The following is a 24,448-nucleotide window of genomic DNA, read 5'->3' as shown; positions in this document are numbered from 1 at the left end:
GCATCGACTACCCTTCACACACCACTTATCTCCCTGTTTTGGAGCAGAAAACACCCCTTCATCAGGTACAGACTGCTCATACATGAGCAGTCTGTACCTGATGAAGGGGTGTTTTTTGCCCCGAAATGCGTTGTACCACCTGCTAAACCATTAAATCAAGTTTGTGTCGTCACCAAAGATTGGTTCTTTGCGCCGTGGGATTCTTCTCTTTCTATTTGGATCTATCTGCCTTCTTGGGGAATACAGGCATCCCTACGGAGTAATTTATGTTTGCTTTTTGATCTGGACTGTACTACCCTATGGTGTGCTTATTGTGTTTTTCATAGAGAAACACCGCCTGTTAAGCTAGTTACACATCTGACTTTAAGTGTTTATGGATAATGTGACATGTGTCTAGTTAGTGACATAAACTGGACCAAAACAGCAGGAAAACATTTCTCAAAATGCATATCCTTCACATTCTTGTGTTCACATTAGTGAAGCATGTTTTTTACAGTCTGGTTTGGGAAGGAACTAGAGTACATAGATGTGTCCCACACAAACACAGGGGGGAAGGTATGCAGACACGATGAGGTAGCCCTAGTTGGCTTCGAGCCCATGGCGACATTGCTTCAATGGTCAATATGAACTACTGAGTTTGATTATGTGTCCAAATTGGCAGTGATACCTGTAGCATGAGGTGGAAGATTGGACTATATATAAACTTAAAGGGTTTATCCAGGTAAAGATACTGATGACTTATCCTCATCATAGCATCATAGGTCATCATTATCACATCGGCGGAGGTCCAAGTCTTGGCACCCCCACGATCAGCTGTCTCAGAGCTCTTGTGAGCGCAGCTGGCTGCCAACAGCTTTCTAAGCACAGCGCTGTACATTGTACAGCAGCTCAGTCCAATTCACTTTAATGGAGCTGAGCTGCAACTAAACCATGTGACCAATGTACGGTGACATCACACGGCCTAGGTAGAGCTGCAGCGCTCACAGATCGCCAGCCTCTTCTAACAGTTGATCAGCAGGGTTCCCGGGCATCGGACCGCCGCCAATCTGATACTGATGACCTATCCCTTTAAGACAGATCCTCTATGGGGTCATCACTTTGCATTGACTTTACAATTTTCTCATAGACACTCCTAGACTACTTCAACAGTGGTTGCAGATATAAGAAAATACATCCTCATTAATGGGCTCTTTACACTGCTAGATATAGCAGACGATTGTCAAGAGGGAAGCATATTTACATGCAGTGATCCCCTCCACAGTATGGGGAGGAGCAATCGCTAATGCCATCGCTCGCCCCCATACAGAATCATTGTTTGCCGGCAGCAGAGGCTGTTTAGACGGCACAATCTAATGCTGGCAAACAACGATTTAGGTGATCGCAGCAACAATCTTTTACCTGATGAATGAGCATTTCACTCGGTCATTGGGTAACCAGCAGGACCTTTAAACGGTCCGATAATTATATCTGCAAGAATATTGGACAGTATAAAGGGGCCTTAACCCGTCAATAATACAAAATTCCTTGCTTTTAAACCCTTTGGTAATATTCTTTTTACAATTGATGAAGGATGTGAGCATGTCTCAATTGCAGAAAATCAGATGGAAGAGTTACTGTAAACCCATCCATACAGAAATAGAAAGACTAAAAGAAATAAATCCTTTAAACAGTTCTGCCAGATGGCCTGAGTGTTAAATACCTAACAATACGAAACGAACATCTAATCCCACATCTAAAACCAATGTACAGTAATATTTTTACATATGGCAGTCCTTCCAGAGATTTTTTAATAAAACCAGAATTGAATGTCCTGGTGTTTTTGTAATTCACACTCTAAAATTAAACCCAGATGAGGCTTTTTATATTGTGCATAATTTTTAGATTTTCTTTGGCAGGCTTTATTGAACTTGACCAAAAAACAAACCACATAAAGTATTTCTTGAAATAATAGACCACAGTGCTATTTTAGATGGCATAGTCATTCATTTAGTAATAACGTGCACACAAATGCAAAATTATACTTGTAGATACTTAAATCTTCAAAGAGGGCAGAAACAAAATGGCTTGTTCTCTTAAAACGGTATGAAATTATACTACAGTATTTTGATAGCCCTTTCTTGATTTTATTAAATCAGCGCTAAAGAACAGAAGCTGGAATGCCTTATATTATTATTAAAGGGCATCTGTCAGCAGTTTTGTACCTATGACACTGGCTGACCTGGTGCATGTGCTCTTGGCACCTGAGGACATCTGTGTTGGTCCCATATTCATATGTGCCCACATTGCTGAGAAAATTTATGTTTTAATATATGCAATTGAGCCTCTAGGAGTAACGGGGGCGTTGCTGTTACACTTAGTGGCTCAGTAATCTCTGCAACTGCCGCGCCCTCTGCACTTTGATAGGGCCAGGCATCGAAAACGTCATCACGCCTGGCCCTGTCAATCGAAGTGAAGAGGGTACACGTCAGTTAGAGAGAGAGCTGAGCCTCTAAGTGTAACAGCAACACTCCTGTTGCTCCTAGGGGCTCATTTGCATATAAAACTTCATCTTTCTCAGTAATGTGGGCACATATGAACATGGGACCAACACAGATATCTTCAGCTGCCAAGTGCACATTCGACAGATCAGACAGTTTTATAGGTACAAAACTGCTGACAGATGCCCTTCAATGGTGAAATTTTCTTGTTTGGTTAAGGCTCGGTTCATACGGTATTGCCCAGCAGTGATGCCCCCAGCACAGATGACCATGACCCACATTTAATATGCAGTTTTATGCCAGGTTTTGCTGTAAATTTCTTAGCAAACGTTCCCCTAATGATGACATGCAACGTTATCTGTGAAAATGTGACGTTTCTCTTGTCTTAAGTTGATAAGTGTCAAGAAAAGGAGGTGTAGTTAACAGCAGATTTATTACATGGAATAGGATGAAATGCAGCAGATTTTGCTGGAAATCTACCAATTCACTACAGCAAACTTGGCAAATTTTACTACATTATATAAAAACTGTTGAAAATATAAAGATGCCGTTATTTCTGTTATTACCAGTGAGGGCAAGAGAAAGTAAAGGTCCATAATTGTGTAAACCTGGAGTGAAATCTTAGTTAATGATAAACTTACTGAGTAAATGCTATCACTTGCTGTCTATACACAAATGTCGAAAATTCTGTCCGTGAAAGGTAAACCATGCACGATGAGAGTCCAAAGTGCAGCGGACAAAGTGTGAAACCAGAGCACCTGTTTATAGGCCCCTCTAGCATACAACTACCTTAGACCTCAGTGCGATTAGTAATATTCCCTGCAGTGTTGGCTCATGTTTGTCGGGTGCAAATATGTAGACTAGGAAAATTCAGATGTGATGAATTATATATCTTTTGTACTATGTCACGTCCATAGCTGTAGGGTTAATGAGGCCTGTGCCCCGGGGATAGGGGAGGTTTACCAACAAAGATATTGTTGCTTTGTCCAGGGTATTTGGATACAGAGCAAAGGCAGCAAAGTGAGTCTTTGCCCCTTGTCTCACTTCAAAAAAATAGCATTTATCATTTAGACAAAGTTAATACAAGGCACTAATGTACTGTGATTGTCCATATTGCCTCCTTTGCTGGCTGGATTCATTTTACCTTCACATTATACACGGCTCGTTTCCAGCGGTTGCGACCACCGGGACGGGAGCTCCTGTATACGCTCACAGTCCCAGTCACGAGAGAGGCCGGTGCTTTTTCCAATAGTACACAAGCACGGCCACCACTGCTAGATTGCAGGTTGGTCGTAACCCCTGGATAATGTATAATGTGATGGAAAAATGAAAATATGGGCAACCATAATACATTAGTAAGTGTCTTGTATTAACTTTCTCTACATGATAAATGGAATTTTCTGATGAGACACGCATTGTAAAGCAAAACTAGCTATTTTCTATGTTTCCTGATATTTATTCAACTGCCTGAAAATTTTGCATGTTTTATGGGTTCATGCGATGAATGGCAAATCTGTCTACGTATGCAGTAAATAGCTGTGATTTGTTTTGTTAAATACCTAGGTTGATTTGCTATTCAAAGGCTGGAAAAGCTGAGAGGCAAGCCGTGCAGAAAGTGTTATGTCACCCAATGTAACCCGACCTCATTTGAGTACTTGACCTGATCATTGCCCCATGTAAACAAGGCAGCAAGCAGCCAACAAACCAGCAAATGTTTGTTGGCTGATCGGATCCTTAGTGCAACCAGAAAAATGCTCACTGGTCGGGAGCACAACTCCCCATGTGAACATAAAGTGTATGATGGATTAATTAACGATCGTTGATCTTCCTTACAATAACCATCTGCTGGTGTGAAGGATCTTTAAATGAGTGCCAATCAGCTTGATATATTGTCGACCAGCACTCGTTCTGAGGCATATAAAACCACCCTATGTAATAACTGACCGAAATCAGCCCCTATGCATGGTTGGACTGGCTCAGAGTACCAGAGGATCTTCAAATAATCCAGGCATTGACACAATAATGAGCCCCACAGATCTAGCAGAAGACAACTTCCATTTAGAGATGACTTTGGAGCAATCACTTGCCACTAACTGTGGTCTTTCTCTTGAGGTCTCTTGGCACTCATCCACAGTATAGGGAATAACTATTAGATCAGTGGAGGTCCTACTGCTGGGATTCTCACTGATCAGGAGAAGGGTACCCTATACCCTTTGGAGCCCCCCAAAAGGAACTGAGCGGCAGGTTGAGCATGTTCACTTCCACTTCATACATAGCTAAGTTCTGGAGACAGCAGAGTATGGCACTTGGCTGTTTCTGGAACTCCCTTAGATATGAATGGTGCGGTAGTTCTCATGCTCAAACTTCATTCCTTTCAGAAGGCTCCGAGAGGTACGTGGTAACCATTCCCATGATTGGTAGAGGTCTCAGTGGTAGGACTCCCACCGATTTAATAGCTTATGGATAGGGGCTACATATTAACAGCTGGAAAACTCCTTTAAGTTAATAAAAAAAAAGGAACATCTGTATATTTGTCTGCACTTAAATGCCATAGTAGTGACTGTGTAATCGGAAACTTCGTGCTTAATGTCATTCATTCTAAACTAAACAAGAAAACCAGTTGCATAGAGCCATTCTGACTATGACAGAAAAGCTTGGGATTGCCTCCAATCCTTTATGTGAATGAGCACCACCATCATAGAAGTATGACCTCAAACATATGGACTGTATTCTCTTCCTTTTTCATCCTATCTTTACATTAATGAACTGTATGTTTTGGAGGTCCTTATTTAAATTAAAAAAAAGTAACATTGCTGGGTCAACCTGTAACCATTATCATTTTGGAATAAAGGTTATAAATGTATATAGGCATCTGACTGGTTGTCCTGTGGCTAATGATATTAGACTGCACTATGGCAAAAGCTTTATTGTTAATAGCAAGTTGGAAAAGGTTGTCACTTTGAACTCCATATGTCACATAACCCAAAATGGCTGACTATGCTTATCTGCTTTTAAGCTGAAATAGTCACACAGTTGTTGGCTCATATCCATTGGAGAGCGTCTGGTTCATAGCCATTGGAGAGGGTCTGTCATTTGTTATTAATGACTTCCTAATTATTCCAATGACCTGACAATGGCTGTGAAAATCTAACACGTCAGATCGACACCTCCTTTGGTCAGCGTCAACAGTTTCAGTTGAGCAATGGGGCATGGCCAATTTACCTCCAATCCATTGCTTGTATTTGATCTGTAATCCAGTACGATAATGACATTATTACAAGTTTCTGTAGGAAATTTTATTTCCTAAAATTGTCATTGTGTGGTATTCTAACACCGTCAGCCTAACAGTTGCAATACTTATACTGTATTAGGGAATTTGTCACACATTTTCACCTATTATCCACTGCTGTGACCTCATGTCTGATTCATTCTTTTTGTTTTTGCAGCTCAGACTGGGTGGAGATCATCGAGCCCCGCTCTCATGAGCGAATGTACGTCAACCTGACGACTGGAGAATGTGGTTGGGAGCCTCCTCCAGATGTAAAAGTGCGACAGTCTGATGCGAACCAGTGGTGGGAACTGTACGATCAGCAGAGTGGACGGTTTTACTACTATAATGCATTAAGCCATCAAACTGTATGGCACAGGCCCCAGCAATGCGACATTGTGCCTTTGGCCAAATTGCAAGCAGTGAAACGTGCTTCGCAGCCAAGCCTCAGCTCACGTGCCAGTCAAGAGCTGATCTTTCATCGGGGTAGCACAAGTAGTGAGGGAGCAAACGCTTCCATTGAGGTCCTTATGCAAGATCCAGATGGGGGCAAAAGACGTGGAGACAGCATGGATAGCAGAAAGGATTCTGGGAGGTGAGCAACTCTTGATTTTTAGATGTGCTTCAGCTGTCACTAGAACGTATTGTAGTCCTTACTAGTAATGTTTATATCATGTTAGATTTGCCTCATGGGGGAATATACTGTACATGCAATCGAGAATACCATGATTTTTTTCCCCTCACTATGTTACATGGAATCCTTGAGTAGAAACGGCCTTTGCGTGCTGCGGGACTTCATTATGGATATGCACAACACGTATTCATCACATGAATGTGTACATGAGGCCATGTGATGAATGTAAAGCATTTACAATACTTTCTTTAAATGGAATTAATTCCAGTGAAAGAAGCTGTATTTGCATTGTGCATCTGTCCTCTGCTACTCTGATTAATGTACTTAATAGTCCTGCCATTACATTAATAAATATAAATTACATAAGTGTTGTGAGACTACTTTAAAGTCCTTTAAAGGGGTTCTCTGGGATTTTCATATTAATGGCTGATCCTCAGGATAGGTCATCAGTAGGCTTGAGCGAACCAAGCCTACTTTGTTTTAATGATGTACTGAGACCTGTCTCCGTACAGCATTAAAATATATTGCCTCCGTGGAGGCAAAATTTGTTTCACCCGAAGTCACATGAGACTTTGGTGAATGAATTCCGTATTAATTTCTACATATTTAAAAACATTTAAAATTTGGAATCCGTAGTCGGGTTTGGTACCGGCTTGTACCTCGGTACCAAAAACGACTTCGGATTGCTAATTTTAAATGTTTTTAAAGATGTAGAATTGAATACCGAATTCATTCACCGAAGTCTTGTGTGAAGTGTTCGAATGAATCGACTTTGGATATATGATCCAAAGCTCGATTTGCTCAATGCTAGTCATCCGTATGAGATCCGTGGAGGTCTGACTCCCGGCACCTCCGAGGATCAGCTGTTTAAGAAAGCAGTGGCACTCAAAGCTCACCAAGAACAAGGGGGTCCATTGGATAGCAGCTTTGCTTGATATTGTAGCTCATCCCGATTCACTTGAATGGGACTGAGCTGCATATAGGCCATGTGACCGATTAACGGGAGGTCTCATGGCCTAGGAAGAGGCCTAAGCTCACATGGCCTCTTCATGCAGCTGATTGGCGGGGGAATTGGAAATCGGCACTCCACCGATCTGATATGGATGACCTATCCTGAGGAAAGGCCATGAATATCCAAATCCTGGAGAACCCCTTTAGTACAGGTCGACTAAACGGCCCATATGGCCATGCGGTGCTTGAACACAGCACGGCTGCGTCGCAAGCGCCACACGACCACACTATGTGGTCGTACCGTTAGGCATATGGATGAATAGTTACCTGGTTCTTTTTCAGCTCTGAAAGCATCCCTACAGTACTTACACACGGCAGAAATCACACACACACTGTGACTCGTCCTTCAACACTTGGCAAACAGGCCTCAGAAAATAGTTAGTACTGAGCACTTTGGCCAATGCGATGTGATAATGACACCTTTTATAGCTCACAGATGTTTGATGCCTTCCCAACTGTACCGCAGCCTGTACTGCACTGGCAGTGAACCACACAGACCCTGATAGACCAGAATAGTTATTTTTGTTTCTTCATATTTTCCCCTCATTGTCTGAAACACTGAATCCTCATCTCCACCTCTACAATGCGTTTTTCCTGACCCAAGTGAAAAGATTGAAACGAACAAAAGAATAGCCCAGCAATAAGTACAATACAGAATGCTGAGCTACGTAAGTGATTCCTCTTTTAACACTTCAGCTGTTATAGTTGTGTTAATAGAGCAGAACAGCGCTAGGAAAATCGGGGTCAGCACTGCCCCCTTTTAATCAACAGGAGCCAATACTATGAGGCCTCTTGCCATAGCCGTGTGGTGCTTCACTATGGAGTAGTGGGCAGTGTATCATGGATATAGTCTCTCCTGGAAGAAAAGCTCTGCACTATGGCATCCAAGTGAACATGGCATGATTTTCCATATGATCTGAGAGATAAAACCGCTAACTGTATTTGAAATTAAAGACATACAAAGGTATAGAAGAGCCCATTGCCTTATTATGGCACTGTACAACTTGTAACGTCTGTGGAGCCATATTACTACTGTGCACATGAACCCTAATAAACTCACAGGATATCAAATTTCCTTCTAACTCCCTGCAGCCTCCATCACTAGAATAGAGTCCACTCAGCCATGAGAATTGCATAGCGTATACCGTGCTGACTGTTAACACACATTGGATCTGACTGCGTCTTTTGTTCAGTGTAGTACTGCACTGTATATTGGTCACAGTAGAGCAACTTTCCACATACTCCTGAGGAAAGGAAAAAGTTGTGTGATCCAAAGGTTCAAAGCATTTTATGGTAACATAATCTTAGTGGAGATATGATGTCACAGAAATTTCTGCTTCGTTTGGGCCTTCAGATCTACATCTGCTTTATGCTTGAGTTTTTGAAGGCTCTACTCTTGTTCAACCTTGTGGTATCCACCTCCAGTCAGTAGAGAAATAAAGAGATATTTTCACAATTATTTTACTTTTTGTGTTTGTTTCCAGAAAATTACAGTGAAATACAACACTTGGCAAACAAACAAAAATAAAACAAAATGTAGCAAAACAGCAGGGCTCCCCATAGAGAAGGCAGGAATGGTTTTTCACCGTCCCTGTCTTGCCCATCGCTCTGTACACATCACTCAACGGCTTTGATCCCAGAGGTCATGTGATCGCCAGGGGCCGGAAGTCTGCACGAGTTGCTGGGTCTTAGCAGACCCAGATCAGCTCTGCAATGAGGCTGTACAGCTTTGTACAACCACTGGAAGCTCTATACCACCCCCTGTAACTGTAGCCAGCTGCAGTTACATGAGGAATCAGCAATAAGTTAAAAAGAAATGTAGTGTTAAATGTCCTTCAAAAGGTCTTTCGGGGGTCACATATAGTAGTGCAAAATAAAATTAAAATAAAGACCATATAAAAAAATCTTAAAAAAATGCCACAACACAACAAAATGCAGCTTCTAGTCCCACCCCCATAACCCATACATCCCATAAATCAAAATGACTGTTATAGAACGGGAACATAATAAAAAAATATTGTAGGTGCATGTTGTACTAAAAAATAAAAATTTTGACACATTTTTGTCTACTTTTTTACATTTTCTTACCGCTTATAAAAAATAAAAACAAAAAAAATACTGTAATATAAATGACAGAAAAATAAAGCCCCGTGTATCAACGAAAACATTAAAAATTATTTACATAACTGAATGGAAAGAAATTACGGCTTTCTAAGGGCTACTTTCACACTCACGTTTTGTGCGGATCCATCATGGACGGACCCGTTCAGATAATACAACCGCCTGCATCCGTTCAGAACGAATCCGTTTGTATTATCTGTAACATAGCCAAGACGGATCCGTCTTGAACACCATTGAAAGTCAGTAGGAGACGGATCCGTTTTCTATTGTGCCAGATTGTGTCAGTGAAAACAGATCAATCCTCATTGACTTACATTGTGTGCCAGGACGGATCAGTTTGGCTGAGTTTGGCTCAGTTTCATCAGACGGACACCAAGACGCTGCAAGCAGCCTCGAAAACGGAATGGAGACTGAACGAAGGCAAACTGATGCATTCTGAGCGGATCCTTTTCCATTCAGAATGCATTAGAATGCAATCTGATCCGTTTTGGACCACTTGTGAGAGCCCTGAACGCATCTCACAAACGGAAAGCAACAATGCGAGTGTGAAAGTAGTAAAAAAAAGAAAAAGAAAAATGTGCTTGGTCAAAAGGGGGGGGTGTCTTAAACTGGTTAACGCAGGTATCCCAAAAGTGGAGGTTTTGATCTCTGGTGAATGGAGAAATGATAAAGGAACTATGCATGTAAACATCCTGGTTCTTGCTCCGGTGCAGGCTTGTAGATGAGCGGCCTCGTTTTCCCACTTGTAGATGCACATATCTCTCTGATATGCACACAGAAAATACACAGCTATCTCGGCTGGCAGGAACACAAAACATAGGCTGAATAGGGCAGCTGTTGCTGGATTCCGTGCAGTCAGCAGATCTAAGTGTGCAGCTCTCACTCCCTTCTTACAATAGATTCTTTCATGAGCTGCTTGTAAAGTCCATCCAAAGGGAGGACAGACAGCTGCCCCATTGTCTGCCCTGGAGCTGCTGAGGAAACTTCTCAAGATGTTTTGCAGATACCATCACTAATCCATTGCCCACAAGCAGTGTGTCCACTGTGCAGAATACCCCAAAGTGATCTAATAGGACCTACTTTTGTGGCAACTTAAATTAAATGAAGGAAAATTTTCTCATATTAGTATAAAATCAATGATGTTAACTTCTTAAGTAAATTAACTAGTCTTATTTAAGTCTTAGTATTATCTGCCCAATATATATTTCTATTTTCATTTTCTATTTTTGTTGGATCTATTTTTTCTATTAAATTAAAAGTGGCAAAGAGGATTTCAGCTAAAAAATAAGCATCGATAAGTGATAACAGTCACAGAAACTGATGGTAAATTGCTAATTACGAGCACGTTCAATCACTTGTGACGACTTTTCAATAAGTTTCTCAGAAAGTGATGGCAAAGTGACCACCAACATTTCTGCACTTCCCGTTATCACTTTTATTTGTGTATAAAAATTAACATAAATTTGCTTTTGACGTTTCTTTTTTAAAAGCCTACAAACACCATACCTAGAGATGGCAGTTTTTTATGCCACTGACCCTAAAAATTCTTAAAAAAGGACCAAAAGGGTGAAAAAATGCTGTGGGGTTCCAGTTGAGGTCTTTCTTTTTTTCCCCAATTTCACCACCTCCTGCGCTTGTTTTGAGGAAATAATTTATAAGAATAAGTTTGTGAAAGTTTGTGGTCCAAAACTTAGGAATAGAAACTGCAGTGTTGATACATAAACCAGTTCATAGAACTTTATCAACTTCAGATTTTTTTTTGTGATAGATGTTGAATTCTTTTGGGGTTTAGCTACACAGTGATCTCGGTCACGCCCGAGGAACACAGTGTAGCAACGCTAGCATAGAAATGAATGGGGGTCGCAGCAAGACTCGCACGTGTGCTGCGACCATGACCCCAGAATTCCCCAAAAATCAACCACTGCTGGATTTTTTGCTATTCTGGAGTCACGGCCATGGCAAATGTGCGAGTTGTGCTGCGACCCCATTCATTTCTATGCTACACAGCAACCCTTGGGCACGACCACGGTTGCCGTGTAGTTGAACCCTTATAGTCTATGTAATGTTCTTTTTTAAGAGGACCAGACATTGTTCACTGCAATATTGGATTGCCACAAAGAGGAGTTTTCTCTGTTTTGCTCACGGGTACTGATCTTGGGGACTGTGCCTACGGATTGGGTTTGTTTACACGTGGGCTGCAGGGATGTACTTAAAGGGATTTCTTAACATGGCTGCAAATATTCCACCCTGTAGCTGGAGTCACTGAGGTTGTGTTTGAGATGTATATTTTAGTATGTATATTGTAACTGCTTTCAAAAACCCCTTTTCCATTTCTTGGAACTGGCTCAACTTTACATGGCTCTACCCTGTTTTGTGTTTTTTCCACCAGGCCAAAGTTAAAAATAGTACTTGGTACCTGGTAATTTATCGGTACCTGGTCTGAGAAGCGAGCCAAGCAAGTACAATGAAGTCACGTGACCACTGCTTGGCCCGAGAAACCCGTCACTTCTCTGTTAGCATCTTCATACAGTGGGTACCACGTCCACAATGGAAAACAAACTATCTGGTACCAAGACTGAGTAGAGTCAAGTAGAGTAAGGTCTCGTGCATACGGACATATTTTTCTCGCGCATCTGCTCTGCATTTTTGGCGGGTTGGATGTGGACCCATTCACTTCAGTGAGGCCGCAAAAGATGCGGATAGCACACCGTGTGCTGTCTGCATCACTCTGTCCGTTCTGTGGCACCCGCAAAAATATATAACATGTCCTATTCTTGTCTATATTACGGACAAGGATAAGACTGTTTTATTATGGGCCGGATGTTCCGCAAAGTGCGAAACACACACGGCTGGTATCTGTGTTTCGCAGACCCGCAAATTGCAGGCAACGGTCGTGTGCATGAGCCCTAAAGTAGAGCCAGTACCATGCGGTAGAAAAGTGGCTGTATTATACACTGAATGTTACCCTATGAAGATGTTAGCCCTGGCAGAGGCCAAAAGAGTGTTCCTTTGGCCTCCGGTATACCTATGGGTGACAAATGCTACTATATGGCACCTGTCAGAGGCATCTTTTTTTTGGTCGGAATTATCACATACTACATTCATGTAAGTAGAAGTACGGTATTATAGAACTGAGTACATGATTCTTCAGGCTGTGATGGTGGAGGTTCACAGTCAGATTTTCCTTACAGCACACCGACTTGCAGGCTTAACTATGAGTAGGTCTTCTTCTAATGCCGTCCCTTTAGTTGGTGCTCATTGACCTTTCTGCCCCGTGTAATCTCGGCCTTTATAATATGTCACCTCTGTTAGTATACTCTGGTGCTCCATCTACTTTTTAAGGACAGGTGCTGGACAGGAACCAGCAGTACAGAAATAGATCCTGGCCTGTGTCCTAACAGAGGCGTGCAGCAGGTGCGCTGAGTAATTCGGTATGAAGAGAAATATGAATCAGAAGCGACAGCTGGTATTTGTTGGTGGAGATGCCATCTTGGACTCGTCTGCAATGCACATTGTATGTCTGTGGGCTAGAAGACCATATGCGTATGTAGCAATGCATGTGGTAGGAATGGAATGACCACTCTTCTGACAAATAGCTTTTAACCATTTTGTAATGTTTTTTCCTCTTTGTTTGAATCACATTTATTATTTCATATTAATCCTTTTGATACAATTTTTCTAGTATATTCGCTTCATACTGAGGGCTCTTTTGCCCAGAAACCAAATTGGTAGGATATTATCACGTCCCATGTGCCGGACACAGCTTATCTACTCCCTCCTGACCTCTGCACAGGTCACAGAGCATGCCTAAAAAACTCTCCCATAGAAGTCAATGAGGTCCTTCTCCCCCAGACCATATTGTCTATGGCCCATGGTGGCTGCCATAAAGCAATTCTCTGAATGCTGTTAAGTACAGCTCAGGCAAGATGGCTGCCTCCATAATCATGTTCAGAAAATAAAATTTTAAAAAATCTACAATTAGAAAATAAATACAGATTTATTTTTTCTGTGTCACTATCTGGTTTTAACTAGCAGACAAAAATGTGGGTGACACATTCACTTTAAACCACGATAAGCACAAGTGCAGTCTGGCAAGAAGTGGTTATCATGGTTGTGCCACATTGTGTAAAGGCGCCCTGTGGGTAAGAGGGAATTTGTTGCCATAGGTCAGATTGCAGCTCCCCTTATGGCCGCTTTAAAGGGATTATCCTACAGTAGCATAAAAAATGAAAACCAGACATCATATAGTTCACGACACTCTCAAACTTAGAACCAGCCCGGTACCTCACATGGATCCATAGATCTCCCCATTCATGGCTGCAATTGCTCTGCTAGATTTATTTCAAGCTGGCAGCTTAGGGGGCATGCACTTTCTCAGGGTACGTGTCCTTTGTTTTTACTATAGCTGGTGACAGTTGAAGGATAGAACTGAGCATGTATGTCAACCTGAGTGAGATGGACAAAGAATTTAGAAAAAGGGCAAACAGCAGATGGCGCTATACAGATAGAGTTCAGAGAATAACTCAGTAGCTATACCAAATGTTTAATTACATGCAATTACAAAAGTATTCAGTTCGAGGTGCTGGTTTCAAAAATGTCGAATATTTTTTGTGGGGCAACCCCTTTTAAGGCCTCTAAAATGCAAGCATGTGTATTATGGCTGCAACACTCCAACTTCCCGCAGTTCTAGTGATCCAGACTTCAATCACCATAGAACTGTAATACAGAAGCCAACATCAGCCTGTATTACGGTTTATGCCGCCTTTTACATGTGTGCTTTGAAAAATAAAAGCAACAACCTGGCTGATCGCTGGGACAGCTAGTCTTGCACTAGTTTTTCTAACATTTCCTAAGCTGTTTTTTTTTCCTGTAAGAAGATTAAATAAGGAACTAATTTGAGACAAAAGAAGAGGAAGTTTTTCTTGTATCATCTTTAATTTTGGCTGTATTTTCCAAAATATGAGAACAGGACCTTTCCCCGGGTTTTGATGCGAGACTCCTGCAGGGGTCATATGATCATTTTGAAAGTGTCATGTGAAGCAATTAACTGTTTGTGGTGCCCTGTGGTCATATAGACAACCACACATGTGGATGATTTTGTTCTCTTGTTCAGTTTATCCATCATGATGGACACACAGACGGGATTTAAGAGCAATTTCCACAAAGGAAAATAACACAAAAACAATGTTATTTTTAATGTGTGTGGTTTCTTTGGAAAGAGGACATGTTAAAACAAAATGCAATTATAATAGAGCAGGAGGAGCTGAGCAGATTGAGCTATATTTATTTTATTTTTTTGGGGGGGGGAGGGAAATCTGTAAAATTTTTTATTGAATTTAAGTCTCTGCTCTTGTACATGGGGGCCGTCTTAGTGATTGATACCTATCTGTGTATATACACTTGTACAGAGAATGCTATCAATCTTGAGCGCTAAAAGAGCAGAGATTTAAATGTATAAATGACAAGTTTTATTGAATCTTTTCCCATAAAACTGTGGTGATGTGTACAGTATAAGTGCTGGGAGGCGTGTATATCCCACTCAGATATCTCAGCTGGGTGAGATAACTGAAATCCAGAAAGCTGCAGTGGTTTCAGCAGAGTAGCAGTGTAGTTTAGTTTGCAGTGTAGTTTGCTGAGACAATTTTGTCTAGATGTTGTTCTGGGCTGGATTTCACATGGACTGGGGGATAGGTTTGGTAGTGGGATCTGCCAGTCCACACCCTTCCACTACATGTATTGTCTTTTGCTGGAGGTGATCGCAGGTCAGGTCTGCTGCTGTAATCAAGGAGGGATAAAACAACCCTCTGTGTATGAGGTAGAGGGAGAAAGTCTGAGGAAGCCTGAGAGGCTCTGTGTGGTCTCAGCCAGGAGGGCTGAGGGGCCATGAGGCTTTGTAAAGTCTGAAGTTTGGGGGGCCCAGCGACACCTACGGAAAGAGGGTTGCACGGTTAGAGTCGTCCGGACTTCTGGACCATCTCCCCCCAAGGGTGCTGGTGTGGTCACAGCCTGGGGGCTGCTGGACCTTTTATGGCTGAGGAAGCCGGATCTAATCCCATGTGTGAACGGCGCTCTATAGGTGAGGTAGAGACAACACATGTATTAGGTAGAGCCCAGACGGGCAGGTGTTTATATTCGATGTTTATGTGTGTGATGGTGCTGAAGTGCCAAGATAAAGCACCATTTGGACTTGAACCCCGTTGTCGGAGGAGAAATCTGTGATTGCGACCCCCTGTGAGAGAGCGATCCCTTACAAACGATATATCAATCTGCTCAGCTTCTCCTGCTCTATAACATGTTGCCTGCAGATTGCACTGTATGTCATAGTGATGGGTTCCTTTTAACCTTTTTTGTTGATTCTGTCAGGCTCCGTATACACCTCATTTTGAGGCATATGTTGGTAGTATCTACCGATTTACACCTCAGATGGAAGGCCGTGCCATATTCCACTTTATAGGTATATGTCACTCATAGGCTTCCAGTGTAAAAAATATATACCGTATATACCGCACAGTATATGTTTTCTTGTTTGTTTTTCTACTGTCTCTCTCTGCATAGACTAAAATATGCTTTCTATACTGTGGGGATAAAAGCTCAGTGTAGGCACGAGGAGACTCTTTTGGAATATGCTGGTACATGGAGACCTATGGAGCAGTCAGAGGTATAGTTTAGGGAATTCACCTAACGCCAGTTAAAGATGGCTGTGATATGTCAGCATTTTAATTTTCTGACCCCCTGTGGTACTATGGAACATAAGTTTATAGCGTAGCCTATTGTGCAGGTACATGGTTTTTGTATTACGCAATTTTTGTGTATGCATGGGTAATGCAGACTTCAGGCTGTCCCCAGACACACTGGCCCAGTTTTACTAATGTGTCTGCGCCCAAAAAAGTGTTTAACCATCTACCGTCCGCACGTTGACTAAAAACGTCTGGGAGGTGGTTCTATATCTCTGAATGGACGTTTCTGAACGTCCATTCAGAGATTGCAGCTGCACGCATTACAAAGTTTGTAAAATCAGTTTTAAGTAACTTGAGGGGTATAGTTTCATCAATGGGGTCATTTATGGGGGTTTCCACTATGTAAGCCCCACAAAGTGACTTCAGACCTGAACTGGTCCTTAACCCCTTAAGGACCGGGCTCATTTTCACCTTAAGGACCAGGCCATTTTTTGGAAATCTGACCAGTGTCACTTTAAGTGCTAATAACTTTAAAACGCTTTGACTTATCCAGGCCATTCTGAGATTGTTTTTTCGTCACATATTGTACTTCATGACACTGGTAAAATGAAGTCAAAATTTTTTTTTATTTTGCACAAAAAAATACCTAATTTACCAAAAATTTGGAAAAATTTGCAAATTTCAAAGTTTCAGTTTCTCTACTTCTGTAATACATAGTAATACCCAAAAAAATTGTGATGACTTTACATTCCCCATATGTCTACTTCATGTGTGAATTGTTTTGGGAATGATATTTTATTTTTTGGGGATGTTATAAGGCTTAGAAGTTTAGAAGCAAATCTTGAAATTTTTCAGAAATTTACAAAAACTAAATTTTTAGGGACCAGTTCAGGTCTGAAGTCGATTTGCGAGGCTTACATAATAGAAACCACCCAAAAATGACCCCATCTAAGAAACTACACCCCTCAAGGTATTCAAAACTGATTTTGCATACATTATTAACCCTTTAGGTGTTGCACAAGAGTTATTGGCAAATGGGGAGGAAATTTGAGAATTTAATTTTTTTGTCTAATTTTTCATTTTAACACATTTTTTCCACTAACAAAGCAAGGGTTAACAGCCAAACAAGATGGTATCTTTATTGCCCTGACTCTGCCGTTTACAGAAACACCCAATATGTGGCCGTAAACTACTGTACGGCCACACAGCGGGGCGTAGAGGGAAAGGTGCGCCGTATGGTTTTTGGAAGGCTGATTTTTATGGACTGGTTTTTTGACACCATGTCCCATTTGAAGCCCCCTGATGCACCCCTAGAGGAGAAACTCCCTAAAAGTGACCCCATCTAAGAAACTACACCCCTCAAGGTATTCAAAACTGATTTTACATACGTCGTTAACCCTTTAGGTGTTGCACAAGAGTTATTGGCAAATGGGGATGAAATTTGAGAATTTCATTTTTTTGCCTAATTTTCAATTTTAACCCATTTTTTCCACTAACAAAGCAAGGGTTAACAGCCAAACAAGACTGTATCTTTATTGCCCTGACTCTGCTGTTTACAGAAACACCCCATATGTGGCCGTAAACGACTGTACGGGCACACAGTAGGGCGTAGAGTGAAAGGTGCGCCGTTTGGTTTTTGGAAGGCTGATTTTGCTGGACTGTTTTTTTGACACCATGTCCCATTTGAAGCCCCCCTGATGCACCCCTAGAGTAGAAACTCCATAAAAGTGACCCCATCTAAGAAACTACACCCCTCAAGGTATTCAAAACTGATTTTACAAACGTTGTTAACCCTTTAGGTGTTGCACAAGATTTAATGGAAAATAGAGACACAATTTCAAAATTTCAAATTTTTGGCAGATTTTCCATTTTAATATTTTTTTTCCAGTTACAAAGCAAGGGTTAACAGCCAAACAAAACTCATTATTTATGGCCCTGATTCTGTAGTTTACAGAAACACCCCATATGTGGTCGTAAACAGCTGTACAGGCACACGGCAGGGCGCAGAAGGAAAGGAATGCCATAAGGTTTTTGGAAGGCAGATTTTGCTGGACTGGTTTTTTTGACACCATGTCCCATTTGAAGCCCCCCTGATGCACCCCTAGAGTGGAAACTCCAAAAAAGTGACTACATTTTAGAAACTACGGGATAGGGTGGCAGTTTTGTTGGTACTAGTTTAGGGTACATATGATTTTTGGTTGCTCTATATTACACTTTTTGTGCAGCAAGGTAACAAGAAATAGCTTTTTTGGCACGTTTTTTTTTTTTGTTATTTACAACATTCATCTGACAGGTTAGATCATGGGGTAATTTTATAGAGCAGGTTGTCACGGACGCGGCGATACCTAATATGTATACTTTTTTTTTTATTTATGTAAGTTTTATACAATAACCAAAAAAATGTTTTAGTGTCTCCATAGTCTAAGAGCCATAGTTTTTTCAGTTTTTGGGCGATTATCTTGAGTAGGGTCTCATTTTTTGCGGGATGAGATGACGGTTTGATTGGCACTATTTTGGGGTGATTATGACTTTTTGATCGCTTGCTATTACACTTTTTGTGACGTAAGATGGCAAAAAATGGCTTTTTTTACACTGTTTTTATTTTTATTTTTTTACGGTGGTCATCTGAGGGGTTAGGTCATGTGATATTTTTATAGAGCCGGTCGATACGGACGCGGCGATACCTAATATGTATACTTTTTTTTTATTTATGTAAGTTTTACACAATGATTTCATTTTTGAAACAAAAAAAAATCATGTTTTAGTGTTTCCATAGTCTAAGAGCCATAGTTTTTTCAGCTTTTGGGCGATTATCTTGAGTAGGGTCTCATTTTTTGCGGGATGAGATGACGGTTTGATTGGTACTATTTTGGCGTACATGCGACTTTTTTGATCACTTTTATTACCTTTTTTGGGAAGTAAGGTGGGCAAAATTTCAATTTTCTCATAGTTTTTATTTTTTTATTTTTATGGCGTTCACCGTGCGGGGAAAGTAACATGACCATTTTATAGATCAGGTCGTTACGGACGCGGCGATACCTAATATGTGTAGTTTATTTTATTTTTTTAATTTTTATTCAGTGATAAATGTTTTTTTTTTATCTTAACTTTTTTCACTTTTTTTTAAAAACTTTTTGACCCAGACCCACTTGGTTCTTGAAGATCCAGTGGGTCTGATGTCTGTATAATACAGTACAGTACAATATATATTGTTCTGTACTGTATTTTACTTACACTGAACAGATCTATGCTTTCAGCATAGATCTGTTCAGCACCATGGACAGCAGGACGCCTGAGCAGGCGTCCTGTTGCCATGGGAACCCTCCCCGTCTGCTCAGAACTTCGCAGACGGGGAAGGGTACGCACGGGGCTAAGGGGGGCTCTCTGGGGGCTCTCTCCCTCTCCATCGGGGGGCTGCAAAGGCACAGCAGCCCCCCGATGGAGAGGGAGGGAGCTCCCTGACCGATGACAGATAACTTTTTCCATACAGCGGTCCGTACGGACCGCGGTATGGAAAGGGTTAAACGGCTGACATCTGCACAGATGTCAGCCGTTTATACCAGGGTGCCAGCAATGTGCTGGCACCCTGGTATAACCACTAGAAGCCAACGATCATTCATGGGGAGGCGGGCGGGGGATCGCGATCCCGCCTGCCGCACCGCCCGCCTCCCGCAACGCCCCCACCGCATGCGACACCCCCCCCCGCACCACCCGCCGGCATCAAATCATGCAGGGGTGCAGGGGGGGGTGAAAAATATAGATTATAGGCACTCAAAAGTTTCTGATCCCCGCGGTCAGGGACCGCGGGCATCAGAAACTGCAAAAAGCGCAGCAAACCGCAGGTCTGAATTGACCTGCGGTTTGCTGCGATCGCCGACACGGGGGGGTCACATCACCCCCCCTGGCGTTGTCACAGGATGCCGGCTGAAGGACTTCAGCCGAAATCCCGTTCCGTTTAACCCCTCGGGCGCCGGAATCCCGATTTAAAAGTTAGGACGTACCGGTACGTCCTTGGTCCTTAAGGACTCGGGAAATAGGGCGTACCGGTACGTCCTATGTCCTTAAGGGGTTAAAAAGTGGGTTTTGGCAATTTTCTTAAAAATTTTAAGAATTGCTTCTAAAATTCTAAGCCTTCTAACGTCCGAAAAAAATAAAATGACATTTCCAAAATGATGCCAACATAAAGTAGACATATGGGGAATGTTAAGTAATAAATATTTTATGAGGTATCACTTTCTGTTTTAAAAGCAGAGAAATTGAAATTTAGAAAATTGCAAATTTTTTGGGGATTTTTTCATAAATAAAGGTGAAATATTTTGACTCCAATTTATGACTATCATGAAGTACAATGTGTCACGAGAAAACAATCTCTGAATGGCTTGGATAAGTAAAAGTGTTCCAAAGTTATTACCACATAAAGTGAGATGTCAGATTTGCAAAATTAGGCCTGGTCAGGAAGGGGCAAATGGCCCGGATGTGAAGTGGTTAAAAAGTGGCACAATTAGGCACTTCTAGGGTCTCTAAACTTTTTGACAAGGGGTGGCGCTTAGCTGAAAGGGGAGGGGGCTCATAAGAAGTGGGCAGGGAATATGATGTGCCATTTTGTAGCACAATTGCACCACAATTCTGTCCACAATGTGTCTCAAAGTAAGCCAACCAGTACGGTTGGTAGAGTCTGAGAGAAGTCTGTCCCTGCATCCCTGTGATAAATCTGGTGCGGGGCTAGACAGCCAGCCTAAGCTTGCACCATTTTCACTTGATCCTTTTGTTCATCCAGAAGATAAGCCATCACCGGAAGGATCTAGAATGAGCTTTCTCCTCTCTCTCCACTGACGACAGCTATACAGTTGGCCGATCCTAATGTGTATGGGGGAGTGCGGCGAGAGAGTGATCGTTTGGCCTACAGCTATTGAATGTATATGGTCGGCTTTACTCTGCAGCGTCTGAGAGGAGCTGTGAGCCACAGACGTTCACGTAAGCAGTTGTGTATTGTAGGAAATTATCATGTGTGTGGTTTACAATCTCAGCCACTCTCATCTTCCTGTTTACAGAATTGAGATTTGCACAAAGCAATACACAACATGCCCTTACACATGACTTGTATATAAGACGTGGACGAGACTGCATTGTATTTCTCTCACTGAATAAAGCAGAGGGGAAGGACATGCATTAAATGAACTTGCCAATTATCCGCTGACTGCTCATTTATTAGCCTTTGACCCTGGGGGCAGCCTTTTGTAAAAGTAGTCAATATTCAAAATAATGCACCCTATCCATTTAACTGGAAAGTATTGCTGTAGATAACTGTCCCGGTCTCCAGTGACCTTTTATTGGTTTGGTTGATTAAATGACATTGCTTATCCTATATTACTTTTTATGGTTTTAGTAAATCACCTATATTTTGCTAGCTGTAAATTTTAATCATTTTTAAAAGAAGATCTGTAACCTAAACATAGTATCATAGGGGGAGATTTATCAAACTGATGTAAAGTAGAACTGGCTTAGGGTACTTTCACAGTAGCGTTTTTCTTTTCCGGTATCGAGTTCCATCCTAGGGGCTCAATACCGGAAAAAAAATGATAAATTTTATCCTAATGCATTCTGAATAAAGAGCATTACATTCAGGATGCATCAGTACGTTTTTTGGCCGGAGAAAATACTGCAGCATGCTGCATTTTTCTCTCCAGGTGAAAATTCCTGAACACATGCTCCAATGCGCTCCCTTGCCCTGCGCTAGATCGCGGAGGGCAAGGGTTCTTTTGTTTTTAATGACACACTGCCGGGCGGAAACTTCTGATGGGCTGGCTTTAGCTCTGCCCTAGCTGTTTTACTGGCTAGGGCAGCGCTAAATTCCGCCCATCAGTGCCGGTGATGTCACCGGGCTTCCTGGCAGCCCCAAGGAGAGCCCCGGTACGTTACCGTATCTCCGAAAAATGCCTTTGCCCTGCGCGATTTAGCGCAGGGCAAAGGAGAGCATCGGAGCATGAACTGCTCAGATGCTCAAGTCAAGGGGGCTGCCGGGGTGAAAATGGAGGCAGCCCCTTTAAGTGAGCCAAGAAGAAAGTGCATTAGGACAGTTTTTATCCCAAATTTCCCCCACATTTTGCAGAGGCTGCCACCAGTTTATTGGTCTATTACATTACAGAACACATAGGTCTTTCATGGCATTTCGGTGACCTTTGATTTCCAAGTTTTGCATTTACTTGAAAATTCTTTCGGATTTACTTAGTACTAATGTTAAGAATGCTTAATCCTGGTCCTTGGTGACCTTGAAAATCTGGATTTCCTGTTCTGCTAATCAGTACAAGTAGGTTATTAGCTGTTTAAAGTCTTTGATTATTTTTGTAATAAAATGTGTGGGAACAGGCAATTCCGACAACTTAATATATTTGCAACCTAATTATTAAGATAATGTTCTAATAATATTTATTTTCTGTCGTAATTATTCCCTTGATAAATGTCAGATTGTTGTAGTTGTCTTTTAAAGGGGTTATCCCACAATTAATGTAAAGAATAAAAATCAGACATCAGATAGTACGTGACAATCTCTTTCTTAAAAAAAAAAAAATAGAACCAGCCCTGTACCTTACATGGATCCAGACTCAGAGATATCCCCATTCATTATTCCAATTGCTCTGCTAGATTTATATGAAGTTGGCAGCTCAGGGGGCGTGTTCTTTATGCTGCAGACCTCTCCCTATCACAGCTCAGGAGGCAGTTGAAGGATGGAACTGACCATGTGTTTCCACGACAGCGAGGTGGACAAAGAAATAAGAAAAAGAACAAACAGCAGGTGGCGCTATACAGATAGATTTTATTGAATAACTCAGTGGCTATACAAAATTTTTAATTACATGCAATTACAAAAGTATTCAGATGCAGGTGCTGGTTAACTTTAAAGAAGTTGTCCCATCTGGACATTTATGGCATATTTGGAACCCACCCCTGTTTCAAGAACGGGCCCCAGCTGTAAATGGAGAGCATGCCACATGTGTGGCTTTTCTCTATTAACTGCTGTAGGAGTTCTGAAAAGAGCCAAGTGCAAGGTTCCATTCTTGAGATATGAGTAGGTGCCAGAGGTGGGAACCATACCTATCTATCTATTGATATGTAAGCATAGAGATGACATCTGTAGGTGGCACATCTGAACAACATATATACGCAGAGATCTGGCAACACTACTGGGCCCAACAAACAATTGGGAAAACCATACAAAATACCTTAAAAGGTGGTGGTGGTGGTGCAAGCAGATGGGGGTCTTGGCTGATGATCCCAACGTCAGATAAATACAAAAACAATTCGCAGCACTCGCCATTTGTGAAAAATCCAGTAAAAAATTCCAGAAAACAGCAAGGTGATGCAACGTTTCGACCTTCCTCTGTCTTTTTCAAACAATGTATATCTGAACAACAGCCCCTCGGTAATGCAGACAATTGTTAGCACCTCACTGAACAAGCGAATACAGCTGGCAGAAGAATTAATTGTAGTGGAAATATTGACTGTGCACTAAAAATAAATTGTCCGCTTCTGATGAATGGTGCTAATTCTGGGAAGGCCGCCTGAGCGGGCAGCCATTCGAGCCAGTCCTCTTTGTCAATGTATCCAGTGCTAAATATAGAAATAATTAAACAGCAGCTTAAGTTTCAGTAACTATGTCCTGGTGGATGTGGCTAAGAGAAGTTATGAAAAAGTTTTATACCCTATGTATTTCACATGCTGGTGAACAGTGTGGGGCACATGCAATGTGATGTATAATTAAGAAATATTTAGCACCTTTAGGTTTTTTGCTGAGGAAATGACCAGGAGTGGACCTGCCAAATGTGCAAACTATGCATATGCACAGGGGCCCAGTAGATAAAAGCAGCCGTCTTCTAGATTGCATGTAAGGAACGGGACTGATCACTTTCAGGATTCACAGTTGATAGTGTAAAGGCAATGTGTCATCAGAAAATAGCCTATTGCTTAAATCATGTTTTTATGTTGAACATGTTTCTAAAAAAGAATTTGGTGATGTTATTTTTAATTGGGCATGTCAACATCTATATGGAAAAAAATAAAATCCTGCACTGGCCACTAAGGCTAATAATAGTCTTGGTAATAATTATTGTTCTGTACAGATTACTTTACTGCAGTTCTTGTTTGGTTCAAGATTTAGTAGAGATTATGCTGCCAGTATCTCCTATGTGGTAATTACCCCTCAAACTGATCATAGACATTAGATGTGTATCATGTAAACCCGCTGATCTTGGCGGGTTAGTTT

General features: G+C 41.6%; 1 protein-coding gene across 2 annotated transcripts in view; it reads left to right on the top strand.

The window, feature by feature from the left end:
* The window catches only part of LOC121005335 (rho GTPase-activating protein 39-like), a 93,926-nt gene that overhangs the window by 29,719 nt on the left and 39,759 nt on the right, over positions 1-24,448 (top strand). For both annotated transcript variants that reach the window (XM_040438007.1, XM_040438006.1), the window contains exon 2: positions 5,924-6,340. In XM_040438007.1, the coding sequence (XP_040293941.1) occupies positions 5,924-6,340 (417 nt within the window). The remainder of the gene's footprint in view (positions 1-5,923; positions 6,341-24,448) is intronic.

Source organism: Bufo bufo, chromosome 6, assembly GCF_905171765.1.
Source record: "Bufo bufo chromosome 6, aBufBuf1.1, whole genome shotgun sequence".
Lineage (NCBI taxonomy): Eukaryota > Metazoa > Chordata > Amphibia > Anura > Bufonidae > Bufo > Bufo bufo.
The sequence above is the reverse complement of the archived record's forward strand: the minus strand, read 5'-3'. Positions and strand labels throughout refer to the sequence as shown.